This window comes from Rhamphochromis sp. 'chilingali' (genome assembly GCF_963969265.1).
Source record: "Rhamphochromis sp. 'chilingali' genome assembly, chromosome: 1".
NCBI lineage: Eukaryota > Metazoa > Chordata > Actinopteri > Cichliformes > Cichlidae > Rhamphochromis > Rhamphochromis sp. 'chilingali'.
In genome coordinates this window covers 57202471-57219380 of record NC_137929.1, presented here as the reverse complement: position 1 = coordinate 57219380, position 16910 = coordinate 57202471, and the positions used below count along the sequence as shown (strand labels likewise).

The window sequence follows — 16910 nt, the reverse complement described above, 5'->3', positions numbered from 1 at the left end:
AACAACCTCCATCACACCTCTCACCCCCCTTTCCTCCTCCCTGAAACTCAGAATACACACTGAGGATGTGAGCCGACTATTCCAGAAACAGAAGCCCAGGAAAGCCCCCGGACCAGATGGTGTCTCACCCTCCTGCCTCAAAACCTGTGCTGAACAGCTGGCTCCCATCTTTTCTTGCATCTTCAACAGATCTCTGGAGCTGTGTGAAGTTCCCTCCTGCTTCAAACGCTCAACCATCATCCGTATTCCCAAGAAACCCACCATCACAGGACTGAATGACTACAGACCCGTCGCCTTGACGTCTGTGGTCATGAAATCCTTCGAACGACTGGTGTTAGCCCATCTGAAGGACATTACAGGCCACCAGTTGGAGCCTCTGCAGTTTGCCTACCGGGCAAACAGGTTGGTGGATGATGCAGTGAACATGGGGCTGCATTACATTCTGCAACACCTCGACCGCCCGGGAACTTATGCCAGGGTCCTGTTTGTGGACTTTAGTTCGGCTTTTAACACCATTGTGCCTGAACTTCTCTCCTCCAAACTCTCCCAGCTCAGCGTTTCACCAGCTACCTGTCAGTGGATCACCAGCTTCCTGACAGATAGAAAGCAGCAAGTGAGGCTGGGGGAGATCACCTCTGAAACTTGGTCCCTCAGTATTGGTGCCCCTCAAGGATGTGTCCTCTCACCACTACTGTTCTCCCTCTACACTAATGACTGCACCTCCAAGAACTCTGCTTATAAACTCCTAAAGTTTGCAGACGACACCACCGTCATTGGCCTCATTCAGGATAGTGATGAGTCTGCATACCGGCAGGAAGTTGAGCGGCTAGTACTCTGGTGCAGTCAGCACAATCTGGAGCTGAACACTCTTAAAACTGTAGAGATGACAGTGGACTTTAGGAGACATCCCTCAACTCTGCGGGTTAAATCCATCAACCCATGTTTCCCAATTTATTAATGGTTTCTGTAAAAGACCCTCATCCCCAGTGTTATTAGGAATTGAAGCACACATGCATCACCAAACGTCACACACACTCCTTTGTGCCATTTGCTTTGCTCTGTCCAGATGATTGCCATAAAGGACAGTGACTATATTTGTACCTAAGTGAATACCACAAACATAAACTAACTTCAAAGTTAGTGCTTCCCAAAGTCTGGGGTAAAACCCAGAAGTAGCCATGAATTTCCACACAGCCAACATATATCAAACACTTCTGAGCTAAATTTACAACAGAGAGATCGATCTTTCCTCTCTATCTATGCATTGTGCTGTACTCTTTACTACTGTAGACCCATTTAAACAGTGTAAACCCTCTCAAAGGCATTTGCAATTATCTTTACTGTCCTCACATCAGTGATTGGGGAAACCAAAACAACCACATTTAACTCTAGAAAAACAACCTCATTCTTTAGGTGCTTCCAGCATGTTTGAGACCTATCAAAATCCCTCACTGAAATGTGATGAACCCAAAATCCTACTTTAGGGTGTCAAACAACATGTCAAAGCTGAGTACACATGTCAAAAGAACTCACAACTGTTGTTACTATGTTTACTCGGACAGTGAGGGCCTAATGCACTTACACATCAGGAACTGACATGCTAGAAAATCAGTCTACAAAATATACACAAATAATTATTAGTTAGGTTGCTGTAAAACGTGCATGCTAAAACTACTCCAGTCACTTCTGCTCAGGACTCTAACAGAGTTTGTGATGTTCACAGAGTCATGTAAATGCAGTTATAAGATGATTAGAAATGTCACACCAACGACCCCCTTAACACAAAACCACACGGAACTACTTCCGGCACAACTGCCTGATTGTTTAATAAGGTGTCATCTGCATTCATGATCCCTCTTAGGTGCCACAGAGTCTGCTCTGCAGTCGCTGAGTTGGAGCTTGGCATGCTCTTTTTGGAGGAGGGCGCTCTTTTCACCCCTCACCCTCTCGTTCCAGTGCAGCTTTATGGTTATTGCTGTGGTTCTGGAACCTTCTCATAATGACTAGTAGGGCCCCAAACCGCACGACCTTTGACCTTAACTACTGCCTGGGCTTTCAGCTCTGCCATGACTGTTTCCTACTTCTCGCTGGGTCTCTGAAGACTTCTGATCAGCACCCAGTCTCAATCTCTGATTCCACCCTTGGGATGATTCCTTCCAGCATTTCTCTGGCCACTGCACCTGTATCTCCCTACTAGAAGGTAAAACTTCTAACCATTTGGAAAATATATCAACCAACATCAATCCACATTTTCCTTTCAGTTTTGTGAACTTCACTTATAAGTTTTCAAACACTCATCCGAACATGGGTGTACCACCTGTAGAAGTTTAATACCTGTCCATAACATGTTAATCCCACAAGTCACAGTAAAAAGCCATGGAGAAAATCGTCATGAAAAACTCATGGAAAACACAAAACATTGTTTCATGTTAAACCTGGAATTCCTCCTCTTGACGCATCGACACTCCCATGAGTCAACTCATCAGAACTAGGCTCCTTTCTTAAAGAAAAGGGTTAGTTAGATCATTGCCAATGCAACATCAGGGCGTCTCCTCTGGAGTAGCACATGGCAGGCCCAATTCATGCATTCAATGGACCCGTCTTTGTTTTGATTAAAATTTTGTTTCCTAATGAAGTCAGCAGTGGGTGGGTGAAAGCCGTTCATCAGAGCATAGCTTAACTGCTGCTGATGTGGGCTGGCCTTCTCTGCACGCTCTTCAAGGCCGCTATGTTTTCTGACAACTTCTAACATTTGACATTTTCCAACAATACAGAGTGTTACTATAACCAACAAGCAGCCAGTAAAAACAGTGTTCTTCACACAAAATCAGTAAAACAGAAAAGTAGCAGCTAAAGGGTTAAGTCTGCCCACACTCATGTAAACATACAGTCTCTCCTCCTCTGGTCTCTGTCATCCTTCTGCTTCTGCAAAAACAAGCAAACAAAAACACATACATCCACCCTTTTTTTTTTTCACTGTTTGGGGTGGATTAGGCATTAAAAGTGACCAATCCTAGAATAGTTACCGTCTTCTGAATTTCAAGTCAGTCACATTTAGTCCACATCATCAGTCCAGCCACAGTCCTTTGCATTTGCATTTATACCAATCACATGCATTCATCTAGTCACATGCATTCATAACGATCATTGCTGATAGTGGAAAACCGCGCACAAATTTAAATGTCCACTGACAGCAATATTTCATCATTCCAAAAACAAAAACAATTCTTCTTGCCATTGAAATGAATTGAATCGCTACAATCCTTTTAAACACAGGATTTCCCATCTAATATGGTCAGCATCTTATGTAGGTGAATTTTCTCAGAAGCCAATTGTAATCTTGAGAAGCTCACCTTATATTTGCTTTCAATTAAAGTATTTTATAGCACTTTTGCTCCCAATCTTGCAGGCCTGCTTTTAACATCAACACACAAAATATCACACCCAGAGGGATGATACCTGGCAGGTTTTTCCCTAAGTGCACTGTTACAAAAACAAAAAGATTTTAGGCCCGGACATGTCTAAGTGTAAAAAAAAAAAAAAAAAAGTCTTTCTCTTAGGTTTGGGTTGTTTTTCTTTTTCTAACTGGCAGAATCAGCCTGGTACTAAAACAAAAACCCCAAAATCTACCGGAAAAATAACAGGAAAAGTTTTGCCTTCAGGTGAACTAACAGGCTGTAGGGGTTAGAACCTGCCATGCAGTGCTGCAGTCACTGCTTCTGGCTTTAATTAACAACTGATGCTTACATGGTCTGAAATCAGACTTAAGTGTCACTACCTTTGTTCATTTTCCCACATCATATTTACTGGTTGCCCACAAGTGCTCCCGAATATTTCCAATTCTGGAAAGTCTGGGGCCAACTGACCTAGTTTCACCTGCTAAATACACAGAGAAAATGTTTTTCATTAGCAGCTGCAGAGTTCACACAACACAAATGTTCACCATGAAAAACTTCCTAAACACTTCATATCAATGTTTTATCACAGGAATGTGGATTTCTTCCCCAGGTCTGTGCTTTTTTTTTTTTAAACTTATTTTTCATTTTCACAGACCCAATCATTTCATTTAACTTTTCTTTCCTTTTTTTTCTTCCCCAAACATAAAACGTGTAACATGTCATCATGTATTTCACAAAACAAGTTTGTTCTCGTGTAATCAGAGTGTGTATCTGGGTGCAAGCTTCACCCATACATCAGAAACAGGAAACTACCCTCTGCTACATCTTATTCACTTGTTTTATAATCCAGTCATCCTTCCCTGATCTAGTAACAATCAACTAATTTGCAAATCAGCTATTAACCCACTAAGTTGACAGGACAACAGAAATGCATGTTCAAAATATTATCACAAAAGAGAATTTCCTTCATACAGTAAATTACTTGTGCTGCACCAATAATGCAGAAAGCATCTCACAATTTACTATATTAATAACTAAATTTATTGTCTGATCACTGGTTGGTCAAACCAGAATCTCTTTTTTTCCCTTCACAAAAGTTAAACTCTTGTCCTGCAACCCTAGAGGGTTATTTGTCAGCAGTGGATACACTCAGCGTTTGATAACAAGTGTCTGTGAAATTTGCACAATTTTAACACTGATGACAGATAACAAGCTGATCTTCATTGCATGTGTGTGTTAGTAGGCAGGTTTAATGGCTGTGTGCAGTGGAGCTGCAGATTCAGCAGGGCGTGTCCTTAAAGCTGCCTTTCCTTCACATTTCTCTGTTTATGTGTGTTTGTGTGCGTTTTATTTTTACCTTTGTTGCAATCCTACGGACTCTTTATCAACCTCCACAAGACAGCCGGCCACAGTTTTCCAACCCAATTTTCACGTGTTCTCACATTAACAACAACAGACTTCATTTTTCCTCCATGCTCTCCACTTCTCACAGCTTCTGTCTCTCTCCTGAATCTGCAGCAGTTCACAGTTGTGGCGTGTGAGGGGCCCAGTGGGCCGTTCTTCTTCAGCTTTGCCTTTTGTCTTTCACTCTTTTCAGTCTCTTCCTTTGCCTTTTCAGCTCCCAGTATGGCAAATGTGAAACTCAGACAGTCTTTTCAAGTCCATTCACACACAGTGATGTCGCTGGCAAACCTCCCAGCTTGTGATTGGGAGCGCATACTTCCATCCATCCATGGTATTTGTACATGCTGCTGAACCCTTTAGGGTTTAGGGCAGTGTTGCTGTGTGTTCACATTGTTGAGTCTTGAAGTTGACGCTGTTGCTCTCGAACTGCATTTTGTCTTCAGGGAGAGATCGGTTGCCCTCGAAGCTTGTTCTTCAGTGTAAGGTGTACATGGAGTGAAGCTGTGTAATATTCAGTCAAAACACGGGCTGGGTGTAGTTCCAATGATGTTAATCTATCATTTTGCTCCGGCCGCTGTGCTCGTGGAGGATGTTGATCCAGTTCTGTAGCCACCTGTACAAACACACTAAAACATTTATTTAAGGATGATACTCAGTTATTTAGTCATGTATTTAATTCATTCATTATGGCAGTCCTGGCGTTCCATAAGATGAAGCCTCGTGATGAACTGAAGCTTTCCATCACACTGGTCGACTCATGGTCAAAGCATTGGGATGATTCATTTGCTCTACTGCGCCATCAAGTGGACGATTCAAGTGAAACGGGCTCTTTGATGTGATGTGTAAACCTCTAAACTGAATAAATGAATTGTTTTCATTGTTATTTATCCCGAATATTGTCTCAGTATGTGTGATACAAAAGAGAAAGTGGAAACTATCAGGACAGAATTTTGGTATGATTGTGTAACTGTGTAATCATGCTTATGTACATCTGGATAATCACACAAACTGTGTGGCGCTTCACTTTTTAATAAACTAAAATACAGAAATCAGATTATAGGATCTATAGTTTTATTTATATTATGGTACTTATCATTTGTGACATTTATTACTGTGTGCATACTTTATTAGGAGATTAAATTAAAAAAAAATCTCTTCCTTGCTGGTTCCATCGAAGAAGAAATACTCAACTATGTAGCACGTACGTAGTCCAATTCCACAACAGTGTGATGGGGAATCAGCTGTGTTTTGCTGCCCATTTTATTTCGAATCTGGCGCGAACCGGCGAGCCAGTCCCTGAATCAGTCACGTGGTACGGACTGCCCGCGAGGCCTCGAGCGTCACTGCATACGTAATCAAAGCGAGCCTCGATACGTGCTTCCCAAAAACTCCCCTGAAACACGCTTCGACACACAGGACATCACTATCTTACAGGGCTTTGGCGCGTGATGTCACGGGGTGGGCGTGGAAAGTCTTTTGGGCTGATGCGCCATATTTCAGGGCTCAAGCGAAAGAGGAGCGAAAGCACACACATCAGCCATGGTTCGTAACTGCTGCGTGATCGGCTGTAATGTTCGATCACACGACCGGCAAGGGAAGAAGCTTGGAAATGGTTTATCTTTTCATTCTTTCCCCACCTGGAAGCAGCATGAGGGAGCTCATATAGCGGACCTTACCAAAAGAAGGCGTCTAGCCTGGATAGCAGCCGTGGGACGACTTGATCTCCAGTTCTCTTCCATCTCTAAATATCTGTTGGTGTGCTCCCGACATTTTCACTCCGGTAAGTGAAAATGTAGTATGTTTACATCACTCTTTATAGCTTAATGATTTTTATTGTTGATGCACTCGGAGGTTATACAATCCGAACAAACATCGTATTGAGTGACTTTGCAGACACGTGCTATGTAAAGATTCGCTAATTCTGTCGCACCACTGTAGGGAAGCCTGCCTATGAAATGGATCAAACAAATCCAGACTGGGTACCAACGCTACACATGAACTCCGAAAAAAGACGACGAACGCAAGGACAACAACAAAGAGCACTAGTCGGAGGTAAACACCACCCCAAACCCCAATCCCTAATTCAAAAAAAATGCTCTTAGTGTCCGGCAATCGCCACATAAAGTTTTGAGGATTCAAACGGCCTTAATGTGAAAACCGCTGAAAATTTCCCCTGTGTGCATGGAGGACAACAATGGGTTTAAAGTAATATCTTGCCCGATTGTCAATGTAGTAGTTTGCATCTACTTTACAATTATGGACACATAATATGACAACGAGATATTTGCAGTTCATTGATAAATGTATAACATTAATTGTGGTGGAGGGTGGACAATACTCCTTTCTGGCATCGTTGTATTTTCACTCAGTTGTACATAGAATTTGTATTCTGTTTCATCCTATTGTATATCTTATTCTATTTATTCTACTGTATATAGTATTTTTATTTTGTTCTATTCTGTACAGTTGTGTACAGAATTTTATTCTTATTGTATTCTAATTTTTGTTATATAACTTTTGCACTGTCCACTAACTGCTGTGACAAAACTAATTTGTGTGGGACATGAAGGTTATCTTATCTTGGCTATTATACTCCACGCACTCCAGCTGACTTAACTTGGTTTGAATGACGACGTACTCACAGTTTAGCGGCTTGAAAACAGCCAGATTTGCACCCAGCCATTAGTAAACTGGATGCGATTTCTTATTTCGAAACTGGTAGTATTTGTGGTACTGCGCAGGGAGCAGCGACCTCTGTTCAGGCTCCGGGAGATGACGTCACACAGGTTCGCCCCCTCCCCCTCCAGGCGTCGCTATTTTGGCAGCATCCGGCTGCTGTGGTGAACGCGGCTAACCATTGTTGATAATTGTTGCGCCCCAGGTTGTACAAATAGACGAGGAAAAAAGAGAAGTACTTTCTTTTACCGCATTAGGTGAACTAAACTGAGTAGCACCATTGAAGGAGGAGTAAGCAAAACAAGACTGAAAGATGGGACCTTCCAGCCGGCGTATTCCGCTTGTTCCCATCATTTTGTATCGGGCAACTTTTATATAAGCTTTCTAACATAAGTGTTTTCATTATTTACTAGACTATCGTTGTGGTTTCTGATGATGGAAAACCACATAGCTGCATGCATAGTGGGCTTTATGTCGTGTTTTCTTAGTTAGCAAGCTCAAAAGTAGAAATAATGAAATGTTTATTTTGTAGGCAGAAAGGCAGAGAAGGCATCTGCAGAGAAGATAAGAAGAAAAATGAGACTGGATGTGTTCAACAGAAGACAGACAGCAAAGCTACAACGGATAGCACAAATCAAGCTATCTGCAGAAGGCATCCCTGCAAGGTGAATATATCAAAGTCTTTCTCTGGGTGTGACTTAATACCGAGGAGTGCTCTCAAGTAAGCATATTGAGGCTGGGTGAGGTGAGACTAACGCTACATGATAGTGAAACTGTGTTACTTTAACCCTGCTTTAGGTGGTGGGAAAACTTAAAAAAAAACTACAATAAACACAGAAATGATTTTTACTTTAAAACTGTTTTAAGTAGGTTCTTCTAATTCTTGGAGCTGTTTAAACCCTTAGCACATAATGCACTCTTTATTAATCACATTTTCACCCACTGTGCATTTATACACCTGTCTGAATTGAATCATTAGTTATTATTAATCTTGCCACAGCGTGCCTTTTGTTCTGTCTTCCTCGCCTCCCCACCCTCTCGATTCTGACTGTTATAAGGGAGTTTTTCCTTCCCCACTGTCACCAGAAACATGGCCCATTTTCTACAAAAGTCAACAAAAAAGAATGAACATGATTTTGTTTTCTCTCTTATCAGGGACCCAGCAGCCAAGGATGCAGGACCAACAACCCTTGATGGTCGAAGGAGGCTTATTAAAGGTGCTGTCCCGACACTTTTTCAGTGGAATAATTATAAAGTCGAACCAACGCCGAGTAGTGTTTGGGAGAGAACGGAGCGAGAACCCCCTGAGCTAGTTCATCCTGGGGATCAAGGTCAGCACAGTGTTACAGGAGATCATGACTACTGCTCAGTCCCTGAGCCATCAGCAGAAGACCTGTCCAAAGACGTGGAGAGTCTGAGGAAGGAAATACAGGAGTTACGTGTCCAGCGAGAGTTTGGGTTACAGCGGTTTGCTGGCTCTGACACTGACATCCAATTCTATACCAGGTACATCGAAGTTCAAGTGTTTCCAGTCTTCATGAAAACAACAGATATTTACTTTTTATCTGCTGACTGTATGTTTCATGAGTGATGTTAATTATGATTGACACGATGTTTGTCTCTCTTGTGAATAGATTTCCAAGCTATGATCATTTGGTGGCATTCTGGGTTTTGATTGAGCCTTGCATCTATAAGATGATCCGGGCTTCAAGAGCCAAGTCAGCTGCCAACACGGACGAAGAAGTGTTGACACCTGCACGCACACAAACGGTATGCTATGGCTTTGTTGGTAGTTGGAACTAGAGGTGCGATGGCATTGTGTTTATGTAGCGTAATTTTTGGGCTACAAGCCGCCACTTTTTGCACAAGCTTTGAACCCTGTGGCTTTCAGAGGATTTGTTTTGTTTGTTCTGCTGTTGTACGGCACTACGTTGGCTGGCAGAAGGGCATGTGATCAGACACACAGTATCGGGGGACAAGAGTGGTATGTTGGTCACATGTCCGTCCGAAAGGCAACGTAGTCCCGTACGAAGTAGCGCGAAAAACAAACTTGATTAGCAAGAGGAGTATTACAGGAGCAAAGGAAGCTTTCATTCACAAACCCTCAGTATGGCAAAGAAAAGAAATGCATATGATGCAGCTTTCAAATTAAAGCTCTCAGCGAGGGGAAGTAGAGCTGCTGCACGTACCCTTGGCATAAACGAATCAATGGTGAGACGTTGGAGACTCCAGCGTGATGAACTGGCTCAGTCCAAAAGACGAAAACAGCTTTCAGAGGAAATAAGAGCAGATGGCCCAAATGTATTGAAGACTGGATGAACACACAGAGAGCAAATGGGTGAGGTGTTTCAACTGTGCAGATCTGACTGAAAGCCAAAATAGTCGCCAACGAAAAAACGAAAAGGACTGTCCATCAGGGCGCGGACGACTGTGTGTCAGCAACTCCCCCCCGACTATGCAGAGAAAATAACAAACTTGCGCAAATTCACACAAAGAAAGTTAAACGAATATTCCATCGGACCGGACGCGATCATAAACATGGATGCAGTGCCGTTGACATTTGACCTGCCCCTTAGTAGGACTGTTAACAAGTCCTAACACTTGTCCTACAACTCGTTTAAGGATGTTTGCAGTTTGTATATAAAGATAATAAAAACAACTTTATTTACTAGAAAAATAAAAGAATTCAACCCTGACAGTACAGTATGGTGTGCATAACCATTCCAGCAACCATTTACTTTGACAATATCACATTTTATTCTGATCTATAAAGTATTTTATTCTATTGTACACAGTGTCTTATTCTTATCCTATCCTATTGTTTTTCTGAATTTTTGCCACTTTCTGCTGTAACTCAACAAATTTCCCACGTGTGGGGCTAATAAGGGTCTATCCTGTCTTATCTTACAAAACATTTAGCCAAGAAAAGCATGATCTTACTAGTTCATAGATTAAGGAGTAACATTTTCCCTTTTGTTTCAACCTTTCAGAGGCAGCTGCTCCAGCCAGTCGACGAGTTTTTTCTTTTCCTGGTTTTCCTGTCTGTTGGTCTGAAGGAGAGGGACCTGGCTCATCGATTCAACATACACCAGTCCACAGTGAGCAGCATCATTGCAACATGGACAAGTTTTCTTGCCACTGCACTGGGGTCTCAGTGCATCTGGCTTACACGTGCAGAAGTGCAAGCTTACCTCCCTAAGGAATTCAAAGATTTCTCAGACACCCAGGTGATCCTTGACTGTACAGAGCTGAGGTGTCAGACACCATCCTCACCACTTCTCCAGAGTGAAACGTACTCTTCGTACAAATCCCACTGCACGATGAAAGCCCTGGTTGGCATAGCTCCACATGGTCCAGTCACATTCATCTCTGATCTGTACGCAGGTTCGGTTAGTGACAAGGAACTATTCAAACAATCAGGCATTGCTGAGAAGTTGACTGAAGACATGGCAGTGATGGTAGATAAGGGCTTCCTGATCACAGATGGTTGTAAATGCAAAGTGTACCGCCCCCCTTTTGTATCTAAGCAGAAGAAGAACCAGGTTAAGGAGACGCAGGCCACAGTCAGACTCAGGCTACATGTGGAGCGAGTCATTAGGAGGATCAAACAGAACAAACTTTTTGATGGCATCATCACCATGTCACCTGTTTACAATATCAACCAACTGTTTGCAGTAGCATGTATGCTGTCAAATTACCAGAACACAGCATTAGTTAAAAAACGGATTAAGTGAGACGAGATGGAGTTGTCCCAAGACAGCAGTGCAAGTAACTTATGCTAGACATGGAGCTTTAAATACTTACTATGTAAATAAGTTCTGCAAACATTCAGTGTGTAAAATGTTTTTGATATTTTTGCTAAAATAAGAGTTCATTGATTTCACACAACAGTAAAATGTTTTTTAAAAATTCATTAAATGTAGAAACTTAAAGAAGTCCAGACGCTTTTCTTTGAAAGCTCCTTTGACTACAATGACCTGGGTGACTGGTTCTCAGTCATTCACAGACATTTAGATGTTGTATGTTTGCAGTATTAACTTGATGTATATTTGCTTCTGATCACCCAAACACATGTTGATTAAACTATCTGACCAGTCAAATTGGGTGTGATAAAGCAGAGAGGAGTAACGCAATGTTTAAATTTGACGTTGGCCAACGTTATTTTTTGTCGGTTAATTTCTGTTTTCTTACCCTCGTAGTTGTGCATCTGTGATGCAGCACACAACGTAAATCCTTTATCTAATTTTCTGGCAGTTGTTCAATTTTGGGAGCTCTTGTAGGCAGCGGGTGTAGAACATCGCCACTGTTTAACCACTGCGGAAACAGTGGGGCAGGGATGACTATAACGCAGAAGTGATTGTGCAAGTGGCTGCTGTTACAACCAAATTTCCCCTTGTGGGACAATTAAAGGATTATTCTAAGTAGGACTACACATTGGTGGGACCATTTTAGATGGTTCATGTTTTATAATTACAGTGATGCACATTGCTATAAGAATATGTTTATTTCTCTAACACTATTTTAACCAAGTAGTTAGAGGATACTACATCCCATTCTTCATATGTTTAAACATGTCAGAGGTTTATTTTTAGACAGAGTTGGTTATGTCAGCAAATAAAAACAAAAAGTAGTCCCCATCCCCACGTTTGAAGTATAGATTATTAAATTTACAGGGTGTAAGTTAAGGCAACACAAAACTTTTGCCACATGTGGAACCGAAAATAAAAGTGAAGATGCACAAATTATTTTCAAGAATAGACTGCGTGACCATGGTACGTGTTTTACTGCAGGTTTGAGACGGACAGACTCCCCGCCTCACCCTCCCTTCCCCAGAGACATTGCTTCAGACATTGACCCCCAACACATCTTCCACCTCTCCCCCCTTCACCCTCACCCTCCCCAATCCAGTCTCAACGACCACCACCACCCTCCCCACTCCAGACCAACGACCACCACTGCCCTCTCCAATCCAGACTCAACACCCTCCATCACACCTCTCACCCCCCTTTCCTCCTCCTCCCTCAAACTCAGAATACACACTGAGGATGTGAGCTGACTATTTCAGAAACGGAAGCCCAGGAAAGTCCCCGGACCAGATGGTGTCTCACCCTCCTGCCTCAAAACCTGTGCTGAACAGCTGGTTCCCATCTTTACTCGCATCTTCAACAGACGCTCAAACATCATTCCTGTTCCCAAGAAACCCGCCATCACAGGACTGAATGACTACAGACCTGTCGCCTTGACGTCTGTGGTCATGAAATCCTGCGAACGACTGGTGTTAGCCCATCTGAAGGACATTACAGGCCACCAGCTGGACCCTCTGCAGTTTGCCTACCGGGCAAACAGGTCGGTGGATGATGCAGTGAACATGGGGCTGCATTACATTCTGCAACACCTCGACCGCCCGGGAACTTATGCCAGGGTCCTGTTTGTGGACTTTAGTTCGGCTTTTAACACCATTGTGCTTGAACTTCTCTCCTCCAAACTCTCCCAGCTCAGCGTTTCACCAGCTACCTGTCAGTGGATCACCAGCTTCCTGACAGATAGAAAGCAGCAAGTGAGGCTGGGGGAGATCACCTCTGAAACCCGGTCCCTCAGTATTGGTGCCCCTCAAGGATGTGTCCTCTCACCACTACTGTTGTCCCTCTACACTAACGACTGCACCTCGGCTGTTAAACTCCTAAAGTTTGCAGACGACACCACCGTCATTGGCCTCATTCAGGATAGTGATGAGTCTGCATACTGGCAGGAAGTTGAGCGGCTGGTACTCTGGTGCATCCAGTACAATCTGGAGCTGAACACTCTATGCATTGTGCTGTACTCTTTACTACTGTAGACCCATTTAAACAGTGTAAACCCTCTCAAAGGCATTTGCAATTATCTTTACTGTCCTCACATTAGTGATTGGGGAAACCAAAACAACCACATTTAACTCTAGAAGAACAACCTCATTCTTTAGGTGCTTCCAGCATGTTTGAGACCTATCAAAATCCCTCACTGAATTGTGATGAACCCAAAATCCTACTTTAGGGTGTCAAACAACATGTCAAAGCTGAGTACACATGTCAAAAGAACTCACAACTGTTGTTACTATGTTTACTCGGACAGTGAGGGCCTAATGCACTTACACATCAGGAACTGACATGCTAGAAAATCAGTCTACAAAATATACACAAATAATTATTAGTTAGGTTGCTGTAAAACGTGCATGCTAAAACTACTCCAGTCACTTCTGCTCAGGCTCAGGACTCTAACAGAGTTTGTGATGTTCACAGAGTCATGTAAATGCAGTTATAAGATGATTAGAAATGTCACACCAACGACCCCCTTAACACAAAACCACACGGAACTACTTCCGGCACAACTGCCTGATTGTTTAATAAGGTGTCATCTGCATTCATGATCCCTCTTAGGTGCCACAGAGTCTGCTCTGCAGTCGCTGAGTTGGAGCTTGGCATGCTCTTTTTGGAGGAGGGCGCTCTTTTCACCCCTCACCCTCTCGTTCCAGTGCAGCTTTATGGTTATTGCTGTGGTTCTGGAACCTTCTCATAATGACTAGTAGGGCCCCAAACCGCACGACCTTTGACCTTAACTACTGCCTGGGCTTTCAGCTCTGCTATGACTGTTTCCTACTTCTCGCTGGGTCTCTGAAGACTTCTGATCAGCACCCAGTCTCAATCTCTGATTCCACCCTTGGGATGATTCCTTCCAGCATTTCTCTGGCCACTGCACCTGTATCTCCCTACTAGAAGGTAAAACTTCTAACCATTTGGAAAATATATCAACCAACATCAATCCACATTTTCCTTTCAGTTTTGTGAACTTCACTTATAAGTTTTCAAACACTCATCCGAACATGGGTGTACCACCTGTAGAAGTTTAATACCTGTCCATAACATGTTAATCCCACAAGTCACAGTAAAAAGCCATGGAGAAAATCGTCATGAAAAACTCATGGAAAACACAAAACATTGTTTCATGTTAAACCTGGAATTCCTCCTCTTGACGCATCGACACTCCCATGAGTCAACTCATCAGAACTAGGCTCCTTTCTTAAAGAAAAGGGTTAGTTAGATCATTGCCAATGCAACATCAGGGCGTCTCCTCCGGAGTAGCACACGGCAGGCCCAATTCATGCATTCAACAGACCCGTCTGTGTTTTGATTAAAATTTTGTTTCCTAATGAAGTCAGCAGTGGGTGGGTGAAAGCCGTTCATCAGAGCATAGCTTAACTGCTGCTGATGTGGGCTGGCCTTCTCTGCACGCTCTTCAAGGCCGCTATGTTTTCTGACAACTTCTAACATTTGACATTTTCCAACAATACAGAGTGTTACTATAACCAACAAGCAGCCAGTAAAAACAGTGTTCTTCACACAAAATCAGTAAAACAGAAAAGTAGCAGCTAAAGGGTTAAGTCTGCCCACACTCATGTAAACATACAGTCTCTCCTCCTCTGGTCTCTGTCATCCTTCTGCTTCTGCAAAAACAAGCAAACAAAAACACATACATCCACCCTTTTTTTTTTCACTGTTTGGGGTGGATTAGGCATTAAAAGTGACCAATCCTAGAATAGTTACCGTCTTCTGAATTTCAAGTCAGTCACATTTAGTCCACATCATCAGTCCAGCCACAGTCCTTTGCATTTGCATTTATACCAATCACATGTATTCATCTAGTCACATGCATTCATAACGATCATTGCTGATAGTGGAAAACCGCGCACAAATTTAAATGTCCACTGACAGCAATATTTCATCATTCCAAAAACAAAAACAATTCTTCTTGCCATTGAAATGAATTGAATCGCTACAATCCTTTTAAACACAGGATTTCCCATCTAATATGGTCAGCATCTTATGTAGGTGAATTTTCTCAGAAGCCAATTGTAATCTTGAGAAGCTCACCTTATATTTGCTCTCAATTAAAGTATGTTATAGCACTTTTGCTCCCAATCTTGCAGGCCTGCTTTTAACATCAACACACAAAATATCACACCCAGAGGGATGATACCTGGCAGGTTTTTCCCTAAGTGCACTGTTACAAAAACAAAAAGATTTTAGGCCCGGACATGTCTAAGTGTAAAAAAAAAAAAAAAAAAGTCTTTCTCTTAGGTTTGGGTTGTTTTTCTTTTTCTAACTGGCAGAATCAGCCTGGTACTAAAACAAAAACCCCAAAATCTACCGGAAAAATAACAGGAAAAGTTTTGCCTTCAGGTGAACTAACAGGCTGTAGGGGTTAGAACCTGCCATGCAGTGCTGCAGTCACTGCTTCTGGCTTTAATTAACAACTGATGCTTACATGGTCTGAAATCAGACTTAAGTGTCACTACCTTTGTTCATTTTCCCACATCATATTTACTGGTTGCCCACAAGTGCTCCCGAATATTTCCAATTCTGGAAAGTCTGGGGCCAACTGACCTAGTTTCACCTGCTAAATACACAGAGAAAATGTTTTTCATTAGCAGCTGCAGAGTTCACACAACACAAATGTTCACCATGAAAAACTTCCTAAACACTTCATATCAATGTTTTATCACAGGAATGTGGATTTCTTCCCCAGGTCTGTGCTTTTTTTTTTTTTAAACTTATTTTTCATTTTCACAGACCCAATCATTTCATTTAACTTTTCTTTCCTTTTTTTTCTTCCCCAAACATAAAACGTGTAACATGTCATCATGTATTTCACAAAACAAGTTTGTTCTCGTGTAATCAGAGTGTGTATCTGGGTGCAAGCTTCACCCATACATCAGAAACAGGAAACTACCCTCTGCTACATCTTATTCACTTGTTTTATAATCCAGTCATCCTTCCCTGATCTAGTAACAATCAACTAATTTGCAAATCAGCTATTAACCCACTAAGTTGACAGGACAACAGAAATGCATGTTCAAAATATTATCACAAAAGAGAATTTCCTTCATACAGTAAATTACTTGTGCTGCACCAATAATGCAGAAAGCATCTCACAATTTACTATATTAATAACTAAATTTATTGTCTGATCACTGGTTGGTCAAACCAGAATCTCTTTTTTTCCCTTCACAAAAGTTAAACTCTTGTCCTGCAACCCTAGAGGGTTATTTGTCAGCAGTGGATACACTCAGCATTTGATAACAAGTGTCTGTGAAATTTGCACAATTTTAACACTGATGACAGATAACAAGCTGATCTTCATTGCATGTGTGTGTTAGTAGGCAGGTTTAATGGCTGTGTGCAGTGGAGCTGCAGATTCAGCAGGGCGTGTCCTTAAAGCTGCCTTTCCTTCACATTTCTCTGTTTATGTGTGTTTGTGTGCGTTTTATTTTTACCTTTGTTGCAATCCTACGGACTCTTTATCAACCTCCACAAGACAGCCGGCCACAGTTTTCCAACCCAATTTTCACGTGTTCTCACATTAACAACAACAGACTTCATTTTTCCTCCATGCTCTCCA

General features: G+C 42.2%; 1 protein-coding gene across 1 annotated transcript; it reads left to right on the top strand.

Annotated features, from left to right (window-relative positions):
- Positions 1 to 6207: 6207 nt before the first annotated feature.
- On the top strand, positions 6208 to 11551 carry LOC308406976 (uncharacterized protein). Its single transcript, XM_080898328.1, has 6 exons — positions 6208 to 6582; positions 6741 to 6854; positions 8011 to 8143; positions 8634 to 8984; positions 9113 to 9248; positions 10469 to 11551. Exons 1-6 carry the CDS (start codon positions 6342 to 6344, stop codon positions 11210 to 11212), a joined length of 1719 nt encoding a protein of 572 aa, XP_080754454.1. The 5' UTR covers positions 6208 to 6341; the 3' UTR covers positions 11213 to 11551.
- The last annotated feature ends 5359 nt before the right edge of the window (positions 11552 to 16910 follow it).